The sequence below is a fragment of the Tachysurus fulvidraco genome, chromosome 16 (assembly GCF_022655615.1).
Source record: "Tachysurus fulvidraco isolate hzauxx_2018 chromosome 16, HZAU_PFXX_2.0, whole genome shotgun sequence".
NCBI lineage: Eukaryota > Metazoa > Chordata > Actinopteri > Siluriformes > Bagridae > Tachysurus > Tachysurus fulvidraco.
In genome coordinates this window covers 8,925,380-8,946,306 of record NC_062533.1, presented here as the reverse complement: position 1 = coordinate 8,946,306, position 20,927 = coordinate 8,925,380, and the positions used below count along the sequence as shown (strand labels likewise).

The 20,927-nt window shown below is 37.9% G+C and overlaps 1 protein-coding gene across 5 annotated transcripts in view; it reads right to left on the bottom strand.

Annotated features, from left to right (window-relative positions):
* Positions 1-20,927, bottom strand: part of atad2b (ATPase family AAA domain containing 2B) — a 57,577-nt gene that overhangs the window by 4,300 nt on the left and 32,350 nt on the right. For 2 of the 5 annotated variants that reach the window (XM_027149135.2, XM_027149136.2), the window contains exons 25-28: positions 18,865-18,942; positions 10,203-10,781; positions 9,450-9,580; positions 1,851-1,979 (exon numbers count right to left, since the gene is read on the bottom strand). In XM_027149135.2, the coding sequence (XP_027004936.2) occupies positions 1,851-1,979; positions 9,450-9,580; positions 10,203-10,781; positions 18,865-18,942 (917 nt within the window). Of the gene's footprint in view, positions 1-1,850; positions 1,980-9,449; positions 9,581-10,202; positions 10,782-18,864; positions 18,943-19,840; positions 19,909-20,927 lie in introns of those variants that run through there. The other 3 variants (XM_027149137.2, XM_027149138.2, XM_047801871.1) reach the window with 2 other exon arrangements.

Below are 20,927 nucleotides of genomic sequence, written 5' to 3'. Positions count from 1 at the left end.
TTCGGTAGGTAGGTGTATATTTTTTTTCAAGTTTCAATGTAAAAAAAAAAAAAAAAAGTTACATTTTGGTGATGGTGATTACGTAGGTATGACTTTAAACAAATTAGCATATCGTGACATCACTGACTGGGTCTTCAACACGTGCCTTCGGGCGCATCATTGCAAACCTTATTTTGATGCTGGACAGTTTTTCCAGAACTTCGTGCCAAGTTAAAGCGGTGTCGAGCTGTTTTAATGAATTTTTTAGATGTATTATGGCGCCCGAACCCGTTAATATTATTTTATTGCTTTTGTATTAGTTGTTTGAAGAGTAAAAAAAATGGTCGGTCTTAACGCAAATTTACAACCGACAAGTCGGTCGGAAGCAAAAAAAAATACATTGAGTCGTCCTAAATTGACAGTGTTGGTCGGGTTACGGCAAACAAGAATATTTTTAAGGATGGCCTAAGTAGCATATTTTAGTACCTCTCCAACAGACAATGCCTTTTGTATTTATTTTATTTTAAACTAAATTGCATGTGTAATTTGGCCATTTCATTCTACGCTCAGAGACCGTAACCGGTTGTCATGCAGTAGCTTGTCCTGTACGGTCATTACAATACAAACAGATATGCTGAGAGAATAAAAATAAGATCACTAGCATTTTTCAGGGCTTTGTGGGTGTTCACTACACTGTCATGCCATGATTACATCACCCGTTTCTAAGCCTAAATAATAATAAATAATAAACTACAGCAGCACATTGTTGCAGTCCTATTTCAAAACTAACAACTTGTCAGAAAATGAAAGAAATTAAAATGAGTTCATTATGTCTGTGTAGCTGTAAGCAAATGATGAATACACACAGACTGGATACTGACACACTGAACAGCTGCTGAGTGTTGAAATTAGAGCACCATGTTGATAGCAGTGAGCTGTGCTCAATCCTCTGGGGAAATTAGGTTTGCTGTTCTCAAATACAATGGTAATGGTTGCTGGCCAGCAGAAAGAGAGTGGAGGCACACTGGGGTTTGCAGGTCGACAGAGACCTAAGCTCATTTATGTCCCCTGCTCAGGTACATGTTTTAGACTGCACTACAATGGTCTATTATTAATCGTTTATTAATATTAAATTAGTTTTTGTCCTAATTTAGTGAAAGTATGCATATTAAAAAATTGCTCATTGTTAGATCCTTGAATATACGTTTTAGTAACCAGCCACATCTGGTCAAATACATAAACACTAAACATCTGTTATTCCATGCAGCTAGAAGGACTGGAGAACTGTATAATTTCAATATCTGCCAGTTCTTGTGTGTGTCCCCCTTTATCTAAGGGAAAGCCCTGCTCTTACAGCACTCGTTTCTCAGGTGATTTAAACAGAATAACTGCTAAAGTGGTGGAAACCTTACTGTAAACCTAATGAGCATGAAAGTCAGCACTGCTTACCTGGTCTGTATGTTAAAGCAAACAGACTTCAACAATGTTTGTCAGGAAGAGGATTATGGTCTTATGTTATGGCATTATGTCTACAGAAGAACACCAATGGATGGTGCGTAGGAGTGATAGCTTAGTGGTTAAGGCATTGGACTATTGATCTGAAGGTTGTGAGTTAGAATCCCAGGTCTATCAAGCTACCACTGCTCGTCCCCTGAGCAAGACCCTCAACACTGAATTGCTCAGTGGTATAAAAATGAGATAAAATGTAATTCTCTCTGGATAAATGGCCTCTTCAAATGCCATAAATGTAAATGTAAGTGAACAACTTGAGTAGGAGAAAATGTATTATTAATTGACCTGCTTTACCACAACAGGAGCATCTGAATAACGTCACAGTGTCACTGGGGTAGAAGATGCCGAGAGCTACTCACCTCGATCAGGCAGGTCTTGTCGTAATCCCTGCGGAATTGGTAGATACATTGGCTGAGCACTGAGTAAAGTCTTTCCAGTTGATCCACACTGTAGCCCTTACTCTTCATCACAACTTGATCTAGCAGGGCCTGCAAACAGAAAACGACACACACACACCCCAGGAACGTTTAGCAACCAGGATTAAGCTAGGAATACTTGCTACATGTCATAACATACACAATATCCCATCCAGAGGTCCCATGAAATGGCTTTCTGGCTGATACTTCATTCTTTATGTTAAGTCAGAATGATGTTCAACTGCTTGATTGATTTGACAGCCAAATGTGTACGATACACATCACGTGACACACGAATCCACACAAATCAGACCGTAGCTTTGCAGTTTACCTAAACATGGAAAGCTGTGAAAAGACTGGGGAGATCCTTTCACTTACTTTTACTGATGTAGAAGACAATGTACAAGGACAGAACTGCATTTGCAGTCACTGGAAAATCTCACAGAAGTAACATTCTATTAAATTTAAATAAGAATATCAGCAAAAATGTTTATGCGGTAAAATATTGGTGTCCATAACATTGAAGAGGCAGGTACCGAAAGCACAGAACATCAATTTGGATTTCAAGGGCACTTTTAAAGGTTGTAGTTATCTGAAGTGTACAAATACCAGGTTGTGGTGATGAAAGACAATGCATTCAAAGATCACATTTTGCATATATTTGTGCATCCTCTGCAATGGCTTCAACTCTTATCTCAATTTCTTTTAACGTATTCTGATAAAAGGAAGCCTTACGCTATCTTCAACCGGAAAAGCCAGGATTTCAGACCAGGATTGAAAGATTCACAGTATTCCTGTGGATTTACAATATTCTTTTTCCTATAGCTCTTATACCTTTCCATTTCATATTAGGCTTCAAAATCGTATGCATGAGCAGCCTGTAGGCACACTTACTGCACCCTGTGGCAGATCCTGCATCAAAGGCAGATGGGGGGGGAAGCCAAAAGATGGTGAAAAAGATATTCATTTAAATGAGCCTTTCATATTAATAACTCGTCATCAGAAAATGTATATATATATATATAAAGTAAAAATTCAATGAAATCTTTGACAGCCTGAAATGTTTGCTACATATTTGATGCATTAAATCGCCAAAGGTCCACAGCTCAACGATGTCATAATGCAAACCCTGTAAAGGACCATAGTGCTTAATGAGCTCAATGTGCTTTAGCAATACAAACATTCTACAAAATCTACTGCTGAATAGGACAAACCAAAAATAATATTAATATTATTAATAATAATAATATCATGCCACAATAGCAATAAAAACACTCACCATCCACTTTAAATGGAACCCCTTAAACCTGCTCATTTATGCCCTTATCTACAGCCAATCATGTGGCAGCAGCAAAATACATAAAATTATGCAGATGCAGTTCAAGAGCTTCGGTTAATATTTACATCAAACATTAGGATGGGAAAAATGTGTGATCTCTCTCTGACTTTAACATGGCATGGATGTTAAATATGTTAAAACCAGATGGTACATATACTAGTGAGCTCGTCGTATCTTTCACACACGACAGTCTCTACGGTTTACACAGAATGGTTCCTTTCATGGTGTTAAACAGACAATAAACATCCGGTCTGCGGGCTGAAACACCATGTTGAAGAAGGAATCAGAGAATAAGCAGACGGGTGTGAACTGTACAGAAAGTCAAATAAGTTCTCCTTACACCCATTAGAATATGATATCAATTAGAATATCAGCAGGAGGTTGGTAAGTGACAACAGCAGACATAAAACATGCATGTATTATGCTGTGTAAACTGTTCAAACTGCTGTGTGTGGAAAATCCAAGGAGACCAGCAGGTTCTGAGAGTCAAGAGTCAAGTCAAGAAGCTTTTTATTGTCATTTCAACCATATACTGTGTAACTGACACAGCACACATTAAAATGAAAGAATGTTTCTCCATGCATTATAATGTAAGAAATGTAAAAGAACTAGACAGGTAAAGCCCACACATGAAGCCTGTACCACCTGAAACCGACCACCAGAGAGTCAGGACAGGGGGTCAGCAGCCTTCCAAAGCAATTAAGATCACAGTGACAGCTAATTAAAGCAAATCATAATTACCATCCAATTCATACAGTTACAGCATGCTGGTGTTTACATTTCACCCTGACTTTAATTAAAATGCCGCTCCCTATGATGCCCTATCAGTTGACACATTCATCATGGTGATACTGTGGACAATCAGCGGCTCATCCAAACGCATACAGAGAAGTTCTTTGGGCTAACTATGAGAACATCGGCTCAGCTGCTGATAGCCGTCTAGCCAAAAAGAACAAAAACACATTCGGATGAAAAGCGAATGTAGGAATATTAGTTTGGTTTCAGGACAATAAATAAAAGGCATCACTTATGGACATTTCTACAATATACATGGCAAATACATTAAAGCTACGGTACATAGGATTTTTTTAATGGTTTGTTTCAAGAAAAAAATATAAATAAATCTTCTGAACTAGAGGACAATAAAACAGTGTTTTTCCCTTGCTGATCATTTAATTTATTAGGTATTTAATGTTGCTAATTTAGTAGAGAACACGCACTAATTTTTCCTCATTGTGGCACATGTATCATTACCCAGTAATATGTTTTACATTTTGTTCGCAGTTCTATATTTTTAACTGTTATTTCTGGACAGAGATTCATCTGAGCACCACTGTGTCTATATAGTGCATTAGGTTTTGGCTAGCACATGAACACACAATACTTCTGTGTGACAGACTTTCACAATTTTACATCCAGCCGTGTTAAATTCACACTTCACAAATTAAAGCCTGTTTCTTGTTGAAAAGAACAAAAAGCAAACACTGAAAAACACCTTCTGAATTTAAAGACAACATTCGGAACTAAAAGACTCGAAATGTTAAAAGCTATTACGGAAAAGATTGTTTATGCAAATATACAAAAACTGTTAAAAACAATGCATAAATACATGAAAGATAACTAAACATCTAGCTCCACAATCTGGTCATTTATAAAGATTAGGTATGGAAAGCTTCCTGTGTTTTGTGCTATTGTAAAAGACCATGGATAAGTGATCATGGATAACAGATCCCACTCCTACTCCACAACACAACAGTAATCTCAGCTCTAAAAGATCTGTTGATGCACTTTATTTATTTTCAAAATTTATTTTGAAGGTTATCTTCCTCTGCTACAGAGAATTATCTGGTCAGTCCAGGAGAAGCCTATAGAACAAATCACACTATACAAACACCAGGGTCTTTTAAAATAAAACTACGGCTATACGGCTGAACCGAGCTGGTGCTTAAAGGCAAACTGCATTAAGTAGCCACTTGGGTTTATAGCAGTGAGCATGGAATTCAACCAACGTTAAAAAGATTCGAACATGACTAAGAAAAATGACTAAGAAAGTCATGGACTGTTAAAGGTCTACACCGACAGAGCAATATGTATAAGGAACTTTTCATTTTAATCTCCTGAGCTGAAGTAGATTTGATGCATTAATGAATAAATTACCAACTAGGATTTTAAAAGACAAAGCAGAAGAAATTGAACAGGTGATGCAACAGTCTGTACAGCTGTTCGCATTTCAAGCGAGGAGACGAATTAAAATGCACTAAAGAATGCTTCGTCTAAAATAACCGCAGTGGAACCAATCTAATGTACAAAAGAAAAAGAAGCAGCTTTAATTCAGTAAAGAAATAAATCACTTATAATAATATAACCGATAAAGAGGAAATGGATTCGAAACTTGAACGACATTTACACTAATTTTTTTTAGGAATTTTGTTCCAGCATTACTATACAATAAACGACCTAATAATCAACAGTTGCATTGAAATGACTGAAAAATGTTAGATAGGAAAACTCATACTGAGGATGCATTTATTTAATCATTATTTAAGTTTGTTCATTTATTTATTTTGGCCTGGCGAAATTTTGTAGTTTTGCCAGTACATGAAACATCTGATACAGGGTGATGGTTTAGGTGCTAATTGAATTTTATGAGAATAAAAACTAATAATAAAATTGAGAATAAAAAATTTAGATTTTTCCATTCCAGAGATTATGTAAAATGATTAGAGCTTGGAATAAGCCAGGTTGTGCTCATACGTTGGCTTATAAAGCAAATAAAGAGATGTATTTTATAAATCCGAGTACAAACTGCACTTTTCTTTCTTAATTTTAGTTATGACATTTTGCACAGTTTATGCTGCAATGCATGTATTAAACTTTCACTTGGGTAGATCATGAATTATTGTACTGCCGTGAATGGGATCCTGTGCTCAGTGTTCTTAGGTCCCTGAATAAGGGAAAGAAAATGAGGGGAAGGCACTACTTTAGGACACTGGAATTCGGTTCTTAAAAGGTCAAAACATAGTTAAATAGTTAAGCAAAATAAATAAATGGCTACTTAAATCAGCTACTACATAACCAGTGAGGATTGCAGTGCCATTCCTTCCAGTATCTAGCTTGTGTTTTGTTTAGTAATAATGCTTTAAATTGCTGTTTCTCACACTTGAATGATAACTTGACAACCAACTGTGAGTTACTGATTTGTTATTGTCCCGCGCTACACGGCCGTCCAGTGAAAAAGCGCATTTTGTAATTGTGTAACTGTGTGATTAAGAACCTGTGCCTGTGGGATCATGAGCTTAAATCCCAGCAGTTAAAAGCAGGGAATGAGCCTGCAGCTGGATTAGAGCCTGTCCTCTTGTGGCTGCACCAATCACCACCAACTGCTCCAAGGATACTGCACTTTCTTTTGTATGAGACGAAAATGCACTTTATAGCATAACCGCCAATATAAGCTTCTATTCGCTTCAGACAAGAGAAACAAAATTCCTCAGCATTACATCATTATTAATGAGAAAAACAGAAAGGGACTGAAACAAGTCAACAATACGATTCTTGCTAAGCCTTATATAAGGATTTTCTGCTCTTAATTCCCAAATCCTTTATGTAAAATAAACAAAAACAGTCGCTTTCTAACAGAGTGCAGCATTACAGCATGTATCTCAATAAATCCCCTCATTTAGGCCTGAGAGATTCTGATCTTTTCTTTCCTCAGTTAACCCAAAAAACATGATAAATGATGCACTTGTCCAGAAAAGACAGCTAAAAAACAAGAAATTGAGCATTTCCTCCATTTCAGGATTAAGGAGAAGATGAAGGCCGTAATATTTAAGATTATTATTATTATTAATGTTACAGTAGGAAACAGCTTGTCGACAATGGTGGACAATGGATATGCTGGAGATTTTGCAGTAATGTGCAGTAAAAAATATATATATAACATTATCTGCATAATCCTTTCACAAACTGGTGGAGAAAACATCCTGATACTAATGACCTTAAGAGAGAGTGGTGGGCTGCAGTGCATCTGGATTTATCCAGATATATATATATTCTGTCCCTTTCTTTTCTTCAGTTACAAACTAAATTATTGAAGATTATCATTTTCATTGTTGACAAAAACAGTTAACTGATGCTAAATATACAATTGTTTATAGTTAATGCAAAGCGATGGATTTTATTTTACACTAATTAATTATATTAATCATACTAATTATGTTCGACTGGTCTGGTAAAATAATATAATTTAGTAAAAAACACTGGCATTGTGCTGGTGTAATATCGTGTACAGATAAATTTCAGAAGAGTCATTTTGTTTATTAAAAAAAAAAGAAAAATCAAGGGCAAAACAACCTAAATTTTCAGTATTCAGCTAATGAGCAAAACAGCACATCTATGCGACATTTCTAAAGTATATGCAAATGTAGAGTTATTAGTATTACTATACATTTAAATAAATAAATAAATAAATAAGGTCTTGATCATCAAGCACTTGCCCCATTATTATTTAGCAAAAAAATGTTAATAGTAATGAATCTGTAGGAATGGTTTATGAATATAAATTAAATGCAAGGTAATAGATTGGTTTCCATTTTAATATGTGCCAGGCAGTTTGCCAACCCAACCAGTAGGAGATTCTGTTTAAACGGCAATTCTCATCCCACTTCACCGGAAATTCAATTTGTTCCATAAGGCAGGAACGAAAAAGCAATTATTCACAGCCCCGTCACTTCACGATCTGTTTCTTAAAGATATCTGCTTTTTTTCTTCCCTTAATAAATAAATAAATAAACTCCTCGAACACTGCCAAAAGCCTTCACATCGCTCAGCACTCATAGCTCACTGGGCAAAAGGTGCATGAAGCAGTGCTGTGGACCATCAATCTATGCAAGAAGCGGCGGTCCTGACGGAAACCCTCAGAGCGGTTGTGCATGAAAATAAGAACGTGATAACCAGTGCAGAGGCTGACTTCACTTTCCTCTTTGTTTCATAGCACTGTTTTGACACATAATCTGAGCAGAACTTAAGTAGTCACTCCAAATGGCACTTGTGTAACTGCACTTGCTGGATTTAAAACTATAATAGACATGCTTCTCTCACTGCCAATCAACTAGCTACCCTGCGACTAAAGAGCACGGTGTGCATTTTACAGAGCATGTGTTAAATATTACAGGTTGTGCCCTGTCCTTTACATTTCCGTGGTCCACCTCCTACCGTATACATTACTGAGTGGAAAGCAATGATGAAAATAATCTGCACGTTGTGAACAGAACTGCATAGTGGAAGACTTGGCACGTTATAATGGCACAATATAAAAGCAGACAGTGCTTGTGAGCGGAAACGATAAAAAATGACGCAAAGAGGAAATGATGACACTACGTCAGCGCTGATGAGTGTTTCCGCTAAAATGATTACTGTAATGACGGCTGGTTTTCACCATTTCAGAAATTAGCACACGGTATCCATACAAGCTGGAGATACAGATGTCCAACTACTGAATATATACATCTTCAGCTCGATATATTTAATGAGATCGTTTAAGGAGATTAACGTGACAGCAGTGAATAATAACAGATATGTGTAATAAAAGCAACACTGCACCTACGATTACCATTAAAGATTAACACCAGTATTTGTGGTCTAACCATAAAATTTGAATAGATATAGATCCAGCAAATCTACCTGTCTTGACATTTGTAATGAATTCAATAAAATTCTCTGAAGCATGACTACACGGGTTAAGTGTAAAGAGGCAGGAGGTTCCATTTCCAACCCCAGTTAATTCACTGGGCGAAAACCAAGTTCTGTCAGAAACATGATTATCAACCAGAACTGCAGGGATGTAACCAACGTGATGTAACACTGATAGTATAAGTCATCAAATCAAAGTTGTGTCAATGGTTAAAGTCTTGGTTATATTTCAAGTATTACAGTCCATGTATGTTTTAGATAGATAGATAGATAGATAGATAGATAGATAGATAGATAGATAGATAGATAGATAGATAGATAGATAGATAGATAGATAGATAGATAGATAGATAGATAGATAGATAGATAGATAGATAGATAGATAGATAGATAGATAAGTGTTGTAAGATCAACAAATTAAAGCCAGTTTCAGTTACCCATCACTGTAAGTACCAACATATTTCAAAGTTTTGGGATATTTCTAGTGTTTTTCATGTCATCGTTAGTTGTTTTACCTGGAGTCGATGATGGTCTACTACTAAAGCAGGTGGAGGCGGAGGCTGTGGGGGGTCTTCTGGCCTCTCTGCTAGAACTTCCTTCTTCTTTTCTGATTGGCTTCTTCTACACTCCTTCTCTTTCAGGATACCTACAAAAAGGAAAACAGATAAAACCTTACACCAATATTCACAAAGATACATGTGGTACCTAACCTGCACTGACAAGGACGAAATATCCTTAGGTTAATATAACAGAGGACATGTCCATAAGGATTTGCTTTAACGGTGTAACCCTGAGCAGACAAAGCTCCAGCAACAATAATGTGTCAGCTGCCAGAAGAAAACCGTGATTAAAGCTGTTAACTTTAACAGAAACATGGTGTTTCTGCTCTGCTGAATGAGTGCACTTTAGATAAGCAGGTAGGTAGGCAAATAAATAAATAAATAAATAAATAAATAACTTGCTATCTATCTGTCTTTTTGTTTCTAGGTATAAAGTTCTAATGGTACACATTGCACAAGGCAGCTTTTAGTCATTTCTTCTGAGCATTCACGTCATATATAAAATGTTCACTCGTAAATATTTTATGACAAAACGTTTTCTCTCGATGCAAAAGCAATTTGTTCTTTGTCTACATTCTACAACCCTCTACTTGTGACACTTTTGCTTGTAAGTATACTTGAAAGAAACGAGGAGTGGTAGGAGAAAGAGGCACTTGATTTGATGCTTGAATATACTGCATACATTCTCACTACCTGAGAGCACAGTACCTTCTTTTTCATAAACTCCATCACTATCAGCTCCATCTTCAACTGGTGTGCATTCATTTGCCTTGCATTCTTGTGACACATCTTCCAATCCGGTCTGTTCCCCTCCTCTGAAAGAAGCTGTGACCACCTTGTTGCTAGTCCCTGATTCCGTTTCATTGGCTTCACTGTCTATACTGTCCATTGACTCGTCTCCATTTACACACACTTGGGGCTCGGAGTGCACTAATGCCTCTTTCACCTCTACAGAAGGTGGGTTCTTAAAGGTTGGTGTATTGGCCTTATCTTGGCCTTGAGGCTCTTGAGTTGCAGTGGCTTCACTGGAGTTCTCCTCTTCAGTGCTCAGAGAATATCCGTTGGGTTGGGGAAGTGCTTTATCCATTTGTGGTTCCATGGCGTCACAGGACGACTCATCCTGAGCCGGACTACCATTACCCTGGCCAGCAATGGTCGAGTCATCAGCACCGTCCTCTTCCTCTGGCTCATCATCATCTTCTACTTCCTCCTTCTTGCTGCTCTTTTTTTTCCTGATGATGCCCCGCTCCCAAATTGACCGGCGTCGAGCCTTGCGCTTTATGCTACCTGTGGACAAGCAGAAGATTTTCAGTCCAAGACATGCTTGATTATCTTAACAAATTGCACTCTCTACCACACAGTAAATGTGCTGTTCATTCAAGAGACTGAAAGCCATATTAAGCCACTAATTAGGGATGATTGACTAGTCACTCTAGTCTGGTATCAATTTCATAATCGGGATTTGGGGAAAATAGAGTTAGTCAGCACTGGAGAGCTTGCACTCTGTGTTCCAAAACACAAGGGAGAAAAATGAGCTGTGAGGGAAGGGACCAATATGTTAGAACCACCTGTCTGCTGTGTAATTGGTCAGAGTAGAGGGATCTGGTGGAAATGCACTGCTTACCACAGGAGGCAGTTTCAAATTCTAATTGAAAACACTGGAAGACAAGCCCAGATGTACTCCATAAATCAGCACCCACAAAGACTCTGCTAATTTGCCTCTTTGTGCCACCAGCATTTCCTAGTGGACTTTGAGTAACTGAAAGCACTCTGCACTCCATATAAAGACAGATCATGTTTCGTTTTATTCCACAATTTCTGCCCCCTCATTTTTAATTTTTTTTTTTACATCTGTTCTTTCTGAAAGGTTGAATGTGAAGCACTAAATTATCCCATCAAATGTAATAAAAGACATGTGAAGGGAAGTTGAAGGAAAAAGAAAGCTGATGGTGAAGAGAGATATTTGGCCCTTCGGAAGATGTGAATAACAACAGGTGTCAATAAATGTGGGAAAGTAGAGCAAGAAGTAATAGATAGATAGATAGATAGATAGATAGATAGATAGATAGATAGATAGATAGATAGATAGATAGATAGATAGATAGATAGATAGATAGATAGATAGATAGATAGATAGATAGATAGATAGATAGATAGATAGATAGATAGATAGATAGATAGATAGATAGATATGCAAACAAACAAAAACAAATTTTGCCCATCTGTAAATCCATAACTGTGCCAAAACAAGTTTTGACCAAAAGATTTATATCAAATACAGCAAATGCAGGGTCAACACAAGCAGAATTGTTCATATATCCTTCTGGGGATTAGATGCAATGCAGTCGAGTCTAAAACAGTACATTAGTATGTGATTTCAGACACAACACTAGTTTGCTTAGTTTTAGTTTCACACAAGGATTCAAGGTTACTTATGTTGGTATTGCACCAGACGTGTTAGTTACCCAAGGACATAAATACATCAACGACTCCAAAGGACTGCATCATACAAGTGCCAGCGATCCTGCATATCAACATTGTTAAAGGAGCATCAGAGGCACTCCTTCAGGCAGTCAGGGCACTTCATAATGTGGGTGCAATTCCTCCAGATAAAAATCAGCCTAAGTTTACAATGGAATATCTGACCCATTTAATTGTTGCAAGACACGGTCTCACAAAAAGGTTGATATTTCCATCAACAATGACATTAGGCCGACTTTTGTAAAGGGCAAAGCCATTTTAGCCCCATAACATGCAGTGAATTGCTTCGGAGTGCATCAGTCTGTCTCGGATGAAACTAGGCATTAACTACATTAATGATTCATGCAGCCAATACCAATATGTACACTACACATCAGCATTTCTAGTACATCCACTGATGCAAGCATAATAATCTCTAACGTAACTGCCTGATAAATGACCATGAATGGAGATGGACTTCAAATGAAGCAAACAAGAAAAGACTGAACTGAAGCTGAACCAGGCGACTGTGAGACAGAAAGGCAGCAATTAAATTAGGCTATTCGCTTCTTTGTTGCAGAGGTTAGGTGACCACACATGCATAATCTGATGTGACATTTTAGAGACATGGCAACAATGAAGGTAACTGGCTTCAAAGACCACTCTGCAGCAAATCATTCACTAATAAGGTGCAATTAATACTACAAAAGCAGAGCCATTTTGTGTGCATTCAACCACAAGAATGAGCATGCTTGAGAGCAAAGCAGTAAAACAACTGGGAAATGCAACACCGAGGGGAAACCTCGAAGAAAACTCTTTATTGGGGTACAAATAAATGGGAGATTATATCAGTGCTAAAATCATATTCAAACAAAAAGCAGGACAAACAGGATATTGACGCTCGAGTAAAGAACGATTTATGAAAGGCTTTGAATGTGTTAAGGGAAATAAATGTTGCAACTAGGAAGCCATGTAACACACACGAGTTTAATGAAATTTTCAGTGCAAAGGAACGCTGAGGCCATTTTGGCATCGAATGATATTTCACGGTAAAAACAAACTGTTACGTCTGGTTTATTTACAATGTAATTCACAACTAATAAATAAAATACATGACTTATATCATTACCGTAGTATTATGCTTCACTATGGCTGGAACATAAAACCCAGTCAAATACAACCACAATATAAAAATCCCAGCATCTTCAAAAAAATGTAAGCTATGAGCCTGGGGGGCTCCCAAACTAGGTGTTGGTTGATTACAAAAAGTGGGTAAAATCTTACATTCTCTGCTTTGTTTAGTTCTTTTAGTTTACAAGATAATATTAGAAACTTTGCTCTGACTATAAAGATGATATTGTGAAATAGTGGGAGTTGAATTCTATCCAGCTATTCATTCATTCACTATCCTGAGACGCTGAACTAAGTTAAGGTAATGAACAATAAAAAGACTACTTACACCAAACAAAGAAGCGCTTAGTCTCAGTTTTTTTTACTTATGCATTATTATTTATCATTGTCGAGTACTAACACTGACTGTAGTAGGAAGACTGGTTAATGCTTGAGCTTGTGTAGATTCCAAACATACTAAAGGACTGTTTTGCAATGTAGCACATGACAAGTCACAACAAAAGATGGAAAGTTATAAACGATCTTTTAACCAGGACTGGTCAACATTACTGTGCATGAAACCATTCAAACATTTTACAGTTCTTCTTGGAAGCTGGATACACAGGGAGGTTTTGGCTCTGATGTGCCATCTAGTGGGGGTCATGTTTAATCCTCCGTATGTACATGAGATACCTATGAAATAGCTAGGAGAGTATGCAAACGACGCTACATGTTGCTGCGGCTTCTGTTCTATTCAAGTAACATCCAGAATATTTTCATGTAATATGGAGCATTGTGCTCTATACAGTATGTCTACCAGGATTACCATGATGCGTGTGTGTGTGTGTGTATGTGTGTGTGTGTGTGTGTGTGTGTGTGTGTGTGTGTGTGTGTGTGTGTGTGTGTGTGTGCGTGCGCGCGCGAGTGTACGTGCACGTACATCCGATAAACAGTAGTTAAAGGTCATTTCATTTAGAGACAAAAATTGAGAAAAAAATAGGGGAAAAAGAGAAAAAACTGTCCAAATGTCTGCACAACATCTGGCAGAGTCATCTGGCACCATAGTATATCCTTCAAATGTGAGCAGAAGGGCGGCTGCGATTAAGAAACTATGTACTAGAAAAAAGCAAAGTAGAACAGATTTCAGGATGTTAAAGACCTTAATATGTGTCATGACGTACAGAACAGATCAATGAATCAACATCTGTTTACATGCCTCAGCATTCTACTGCATGTGTAAAAATCAAGAGAAATATTAATAAAGAAAAAGAAAAAAAAAGACAGAGCAAACCTGCTATTGAGTGGTATTACAGAGAGATAACTAATAAATTGCCAACTGCATTATTTAGACTTTCAGCATACACATAAAAGGCCCAACAAGGGATTTAGGGATGAATGGAAAAATCTTGGAAGTTTTCTCCTGAGATGCTTTTCTGCTCACTTTCCTGCTGAAGAGTCAGCTCGACCCAGTCTGGCTATTCTCCTTTGATCTTTCTCATCAACAAGGCATTTCCACCTGCAGAACAACCACTCACAGGATGTTGTTCCCCACACTATTCAATGTAAACTCTAGTGACAGCTGTAAAATCTCAGGAGATAAGCAGAGCTCAAACAAGAGTGTCTGGCACCAAGCGCCATGCCACAGTTTACGTCAGCGAGATCACAATGTTTTCCCTTGTTTAAAATCTGATAACATACACTGAGGCTCTTGTCCTATATCTGCATGACTTTATACACTGTACAGACATTCCTAATAAAGTTACCAGGTGAGCGTACAGCATTGAGATGAATGTTTACCAAATGGTTTGTGAGCTTGAAAAACAGTAAATCCTGTAGATCAGTGTTTGTGAATCTCTGCGGAAGAGGTATAATTGAAGGAAGCTCAGTTCAAAGTTGTGTGTGTGTGTGTGTGTGTGTGTGTGTGTGTGTGTGGTGTGTCTGTGTGTGGTGTGTCTGTGTGTGTGGTTTAAGGGCATGGGGAAAGGGTGGGTGGGTTGTTTAGACATTCTACAGACTTTAGACTGTAAATATAATGAGCAACAGTGTTGATGACTTTTCTGCTATTTTCAAAGGCACAGAGAGCAATCAACAGAATACAGAAAGAACATGAGATTAATAGGTGAAATCAAGGATGCATGCATGCACACACTGTGTAATAGCATGTGTTCATAGGTTAATAGCAATGGTTGGATGTTACTTGAATAAAATCCCTTCAGTTTTCGTATACAGCCATTTGTAACGAACAGTATGCATTTTGCTTCTTCGAACTGAAGCTTCATTTATAAAAATGTCACCTTCCTAAACACAGCAATTAGTCATGTCTGGCTTTGGCAGAGTGTATATAGGGCAAGCTTCCCTGCTATTCCAGAGGAAATGAAAATATTTGTATGTTTTGTATTTCCATAAACTTGAGCTCTTGGAGGACGTGAAGTGGTTCCATAAGAAGGCTGGAATAAACAAGTCAGCTCGTTATTAAGGCGTATTTGTACTAGTGCTGAATGCGTACGTACAGTAGTCTAAAGACTGAATACATGAATAGCAATCTGCAACAAAACTTTACATTTGTTAAAAGGAACAGAAACACACACCATCACTGTCGGTCATTTTGGTGACACGTAAGGTGACGAGGAAGCCCCAGTCTCTGCTGCCATTACCAGAGAAGAAAGAAGAATTGAGTCCAGTGTTGTGTAAGAAAATGAGTTGTCTCCCACTCTTAAATAATGCATGTAATTGTTAAGACCACAAGAACACAGCCTCTGACAGTTGATGTAAAAGTTGGCGTGCAAGTCTCTGTGTATCTGAATCCTTTGCCTGGAATAGCACAGCACTTTGTAATAATTAAAAGAGCCACTGCATGAATATTTTATGCGGCACCAGAAATATTTAGCCCTGACCCCCCCCTCCCCTCCCATTCAGTACCTGCCAAAATGCTTCAGCACTTAAACTTATTAAACAGTGGGAAAACATTTTGTGGAAATTATTATTAGCACATTTTGGCTAAAAGTGTGATGCTTCCAGAAGATAATGCCTGGAAATAGCTTTGAAGCTGTGCAGTTCTGTCCCTCCCGCTGCATGCTGGATATTAATTCTCTACATCCAGCTACATCCCATTACTGCTCAGAGACCCAGTATTCTCCACACATATACATGCATATCTCAAGGACACCAGCAAAACCACAAATAATAAATGACTTAAGGCAATTAGATGGAGTGAATTTAGTACACTTTAAATAAACTTGAATTAATAACCCATAGATAGACAAGGACATAAGTAAATCCTACCAGACTGGCATTTATATCAATAAAGCCATTTGGCTTGAGATTCTTTAATCATGTTTAATCGTTATCATGAATGTGTGAGCTAGCTCACTAGCTAAGTAAAAGTTCCTGCAACTCTGATGTCAACCCAGAAAACGAATATGTAAATAAGTGGAAAATAAGTGGCAGCGACGGACTGAATCAAAACCCAACGTTTGATATGTAGCTACTCTGTGGCACAACATACCAACTTATTTTCTTTTCAACATTCTGGTCCCTAGAAATGTATTTCGAGACTGTAACAAACTGTACTGCATGTGAATATAGCGACGCAAGCAAGCTGAGCCTGATGAAAAACGTGAGAATGTAATCAGTAGATGCTTTGGAGAAACGAAGGCCGATAGTTCTGACTTCTTGCTATTGTTAGCACCAACTAACTCATCTTCATTGCAAGCAACAAAGTTAACACTGGTGGTCTTGGCATTGGCAGCAGTAATCACCGTGCAGTCAGGTGACGGAAATCTGAATGAGCTGCTATAGAATTTCTACGTATTATAAAGTTTTTGTTTGCTGATTCAATTACACAAATAGCCTGGATGTGAAATCTGCCGGCACGAGGCACCCATCCTAGTGAGTCTTTCCCACCTGCCTTTAAAATTCTTCTTTAGAAAAGACAACCCAAAAACCTATAAAACTGTTGGACTGAAATGTTACCACACTGAAGAACTAAACACACAAATAATGGGTCAAAGGCTTTGGCTCCCCAATCCCCCAAGCCCAACAGCTCCCAGAAATTGGGCTAGTGTTCAGATAGGTTTTGGTTTTAGCATTCAATGCTCAAACTTCTGACAGGAGTCTAACCACACCTTAAGTCACCCAGTTCAGACAAGTCCATTACACAGCACTTTATCATCAAGCTGATAAAATCTGTTGGAGTCACAGCAATCGCATTAATACCAGGCCTAATTTAAAAGTCCACATAGCAGTAGGTGTGACATGCTGTGAATGTTATTAAGTGTTTGAGGGTGAGAAAGAGACAGCAGGGTGAGGCTCATATGCTTTAAATGTACTGGCTGGATCGAAGGAGGTCTGGCACAGGAAGAAAAGCTCTACATTCCACATGAGCTTAGACTTCTGTACAATGGCACCTTCGTTAAGACAGAAAAGGTCTAGATTACTTTCCAATGCTCTTTTCCTAGAACCCTAGTCCTACATAAAGTACAGTTTGGCAAAACTCCCTCAATGTAATCTACAGAGTTTCTGCAATGTCAGGGAACAATGAGAGCAAATTTTCAATGTATTTTTTATATATATAATATATTCTCTTCACATTCCCCCTTATGCACTCTGCATTTTCTCAGCCACTGCATCATTTGGCCATTTTGCTCGACATATTCAAACAGACAATTCTGCTCAACATGTTCCTACAGGCTCCTCTGTATTACTCGGCATCAGCAGGATCCCAGATTAATGACACTCTTGATCACACTGTGACCTCTCTGACTAGGTCACAGAGGTAAGGTCAGTGGGTAAGCCCAACGGTGCACTGATATTATTAATGAAGTACCTGCTGCCAAAAATAATGGTGGTGCTAATATTTTAGTCTTTCATTTATGTTACTAATAAAGTGTCGCTATCTATCTATCTATCTATCTATCTATCTATCTATTATTAAGTATATATATATATATATATATATATATATATATATATATATATATATATATATATATCTATATATATATATATATACACACATATATATATATATATATATATATATATATATATATATATACACACATATATATATATACATATACACACACACACACACACACACACACACACACACCCACACACACACACCATAAATGCGTGGAGCGAGCTTCAGGAGAGTTACTATTGCACCTAATGGCAACTGCAACGACAGGACCAACAGCTGGCCCGATGCTAACACTATGAACATTTTAGTGAAGGAGAAAAAGCAGACCTTACAGCTAATGGATGGGTCACCAGATTGGGTTAGTTTTAACCAGCACAGTGGCTTGCAAGATCTTGTATTATAGCAAATCTTCAAAATTGAATTTAACAATTTTCCACAAAAACGGCAAAGTTCAGACAGTGTGATAGCTGAGTTAAGTGCCATCTAATGTTTCTGTATGATTATAAATGCACACATAGTATAAAGTATGGGCTAAACTTTTTATGCTCATATGAGCAAACTACAAAAAAACTTTAATATCAAAAGAACCATTTTATAATCCAGTATTTGGACAAATAACACCAAGGTGAAAAAATTAATTCCAACAACATGCCCATGAGAGTATTTTGGCAAAGGAAAAAGACAAAGGGGAAAAAAGTGGAAAATAAGAGGGGGTGGGGGGGGTGGGGTGGGGAAAAGGTCATCCCTGAGTGAGGACACTGTTTGTCACTCTGCCCTGCATCACATAGCAGTGGCACTTAATGAGGCATCTCGATCGATAGATGATTCAGTCCATGCCTCTGGAAATGAAGCGAATCAGTCAAAAGCTGCACTCACCTCCTGCAGCGAGGCGTACATTAGCATGCCCAGAGGTAATGCATCTCACCAGTATCTGTGCTACTTCTGTTCCACAAGCTCAAAAGAAGAAGAAGAAAAAAAAAATCAGCAGGGCATTCAAACTGTGAGTGTATTTATTTGTGTGGGTGTGTAGGGAGTCAGCCAGCAAGTACGACTGGAGAAATGAACATTACGCTGCTGAAAGGCACTCTTAAAAGGAATCAGGGCTTTAGCAAAGGGATTCGCAAATGTTTGTTTGTAAGCCAAAGATCCCTTTGCCAATTAGCTGTTAGTAAAGAAACATGCTTTGAGCTTAAAGATTTTTTTAATGCATGTTGCTAAATTTTAATAGCCAGTGTATCAGAATTGTTGTTCAAAGAGCTCAAAAGGGTATGTCTTGCTAGATAAAGTACTACCAAAAATAGCAACTGTACTGATTAGGGATTAAACAGTATTTTAATTAGGAACGAGCCTTCGGTCTGATGTTATTATTCAGATATGTGTAAAAGTTAATGAACGGATATTTGGTCAACCGCTAGTAAAAGGGAGGAGGCCGTGTTTAATGTTGGTTAATCAAGTATTATTTTCTACTGCAAACAAGCGTTCCTCCATTGGATGAAAGTGCACGCATGCACACACACACAATTTATAAGATGACTATGGCAATATTTCTAATCATCTATAATAATCATCTATAATAATTTTAAATAATTATTAGTATCAGTCACTAAGATGTGAAAAATAAGGTTTTTGTGGTTAATTGGCTGACTGAAAATGACAAATCTTATTTGGCAAGAATCTAAAATACAAACCAATTAATAATGCACCTGAAAATTCTTTCTTGCGAAATGAAACTGCTCCCATTTATATTTGATTTTTTTCAAGGATCCCCAAAGCATTCAGCTATTCTTCAGTGGCTGGGATCTGATCAACCTGAGAAGGATGTGCTGTTGAGGATTCCAGGAACAACACTGGTGTGTATGCACAAGCATCAGTAGATAGCTGTATTGGCTGTTACAGGAAATGTAATATTTCTATTTGGTCCTGAAAAAAAATGTATGTCATGGTTGCAGGATTAAATCTTTTATTCAATTAAAGCAATCACTGATTTGCTAATTCCCTGCCTTCAGTTTTTAATGTTAAATGATAAGAAAATAAGTCACTTTCACCAAAGTCAGATGTCCAGTTAAGGGTGGACAACGGCGGGATGAAGGCTCTTTGGCAAAAGGGAGATGGAGCACTGCTCTTATATCAGATATATTGCAATCACTTGGCTGGCTCAGAGACTTTCACTGCCAACTGCTGTGCGTTTCACACTAGCGTTTGTGCTGAATGACATGACAGATGAGGCATGCTGTCTACAGAGTATACTTTTTAATGGAGACCATTAGGAGGCCATGAAATTTGGATTAACACCAAGCTGGGATTGTGATTACCTAAAACCCAGGGAGAGAGCGACAGACAGAGAGGGACAGGCAATATGATGCACCTGTGAGTCATTTACTATCCAGAAGGAAGGCATGAGGGAGAAAGAAAAGGCAGGAAATACAAATATACACAGGGTGGTCAAATTGAAAATTGTGTGAGCTCTGTCTCGAATTTGGATCAGGAGTTTGTCGGGAATAATTACGACCCAGCTGGTGAATCCAAACCGGAGGTGCATACTTTACCTGCCCCAGTGGTCAAACATTTCAGAGTCTGATCAGAGTCAGGAATCACAAAATATTCCTAAGTCAAACCCTTAATTAAAACAAAGTTTAGGGCAGCTGTTTGGACTGCATGCTGGAAAATAACGAATGATCGACTAGAGAAAACTTTGAGTACCTCCGCAACCTAGATGAAATAAAGTAGCACGTTTAACAACGAACTACACCAGCAATAACCATAGACCAACACACACCACTACCTGATGCAACAAATAATCACGAGGAGTAACAAGCACAAGGCACTAAGTGGAAATGAGAAACCCACTAAAAGCCCATTAAATAAATGTGTGCGGCTCAGAAGGAGAACGTTGCTAATATAGGTGGGAAACTTTTAAAAGGCTAAACTTTTAAATCTCA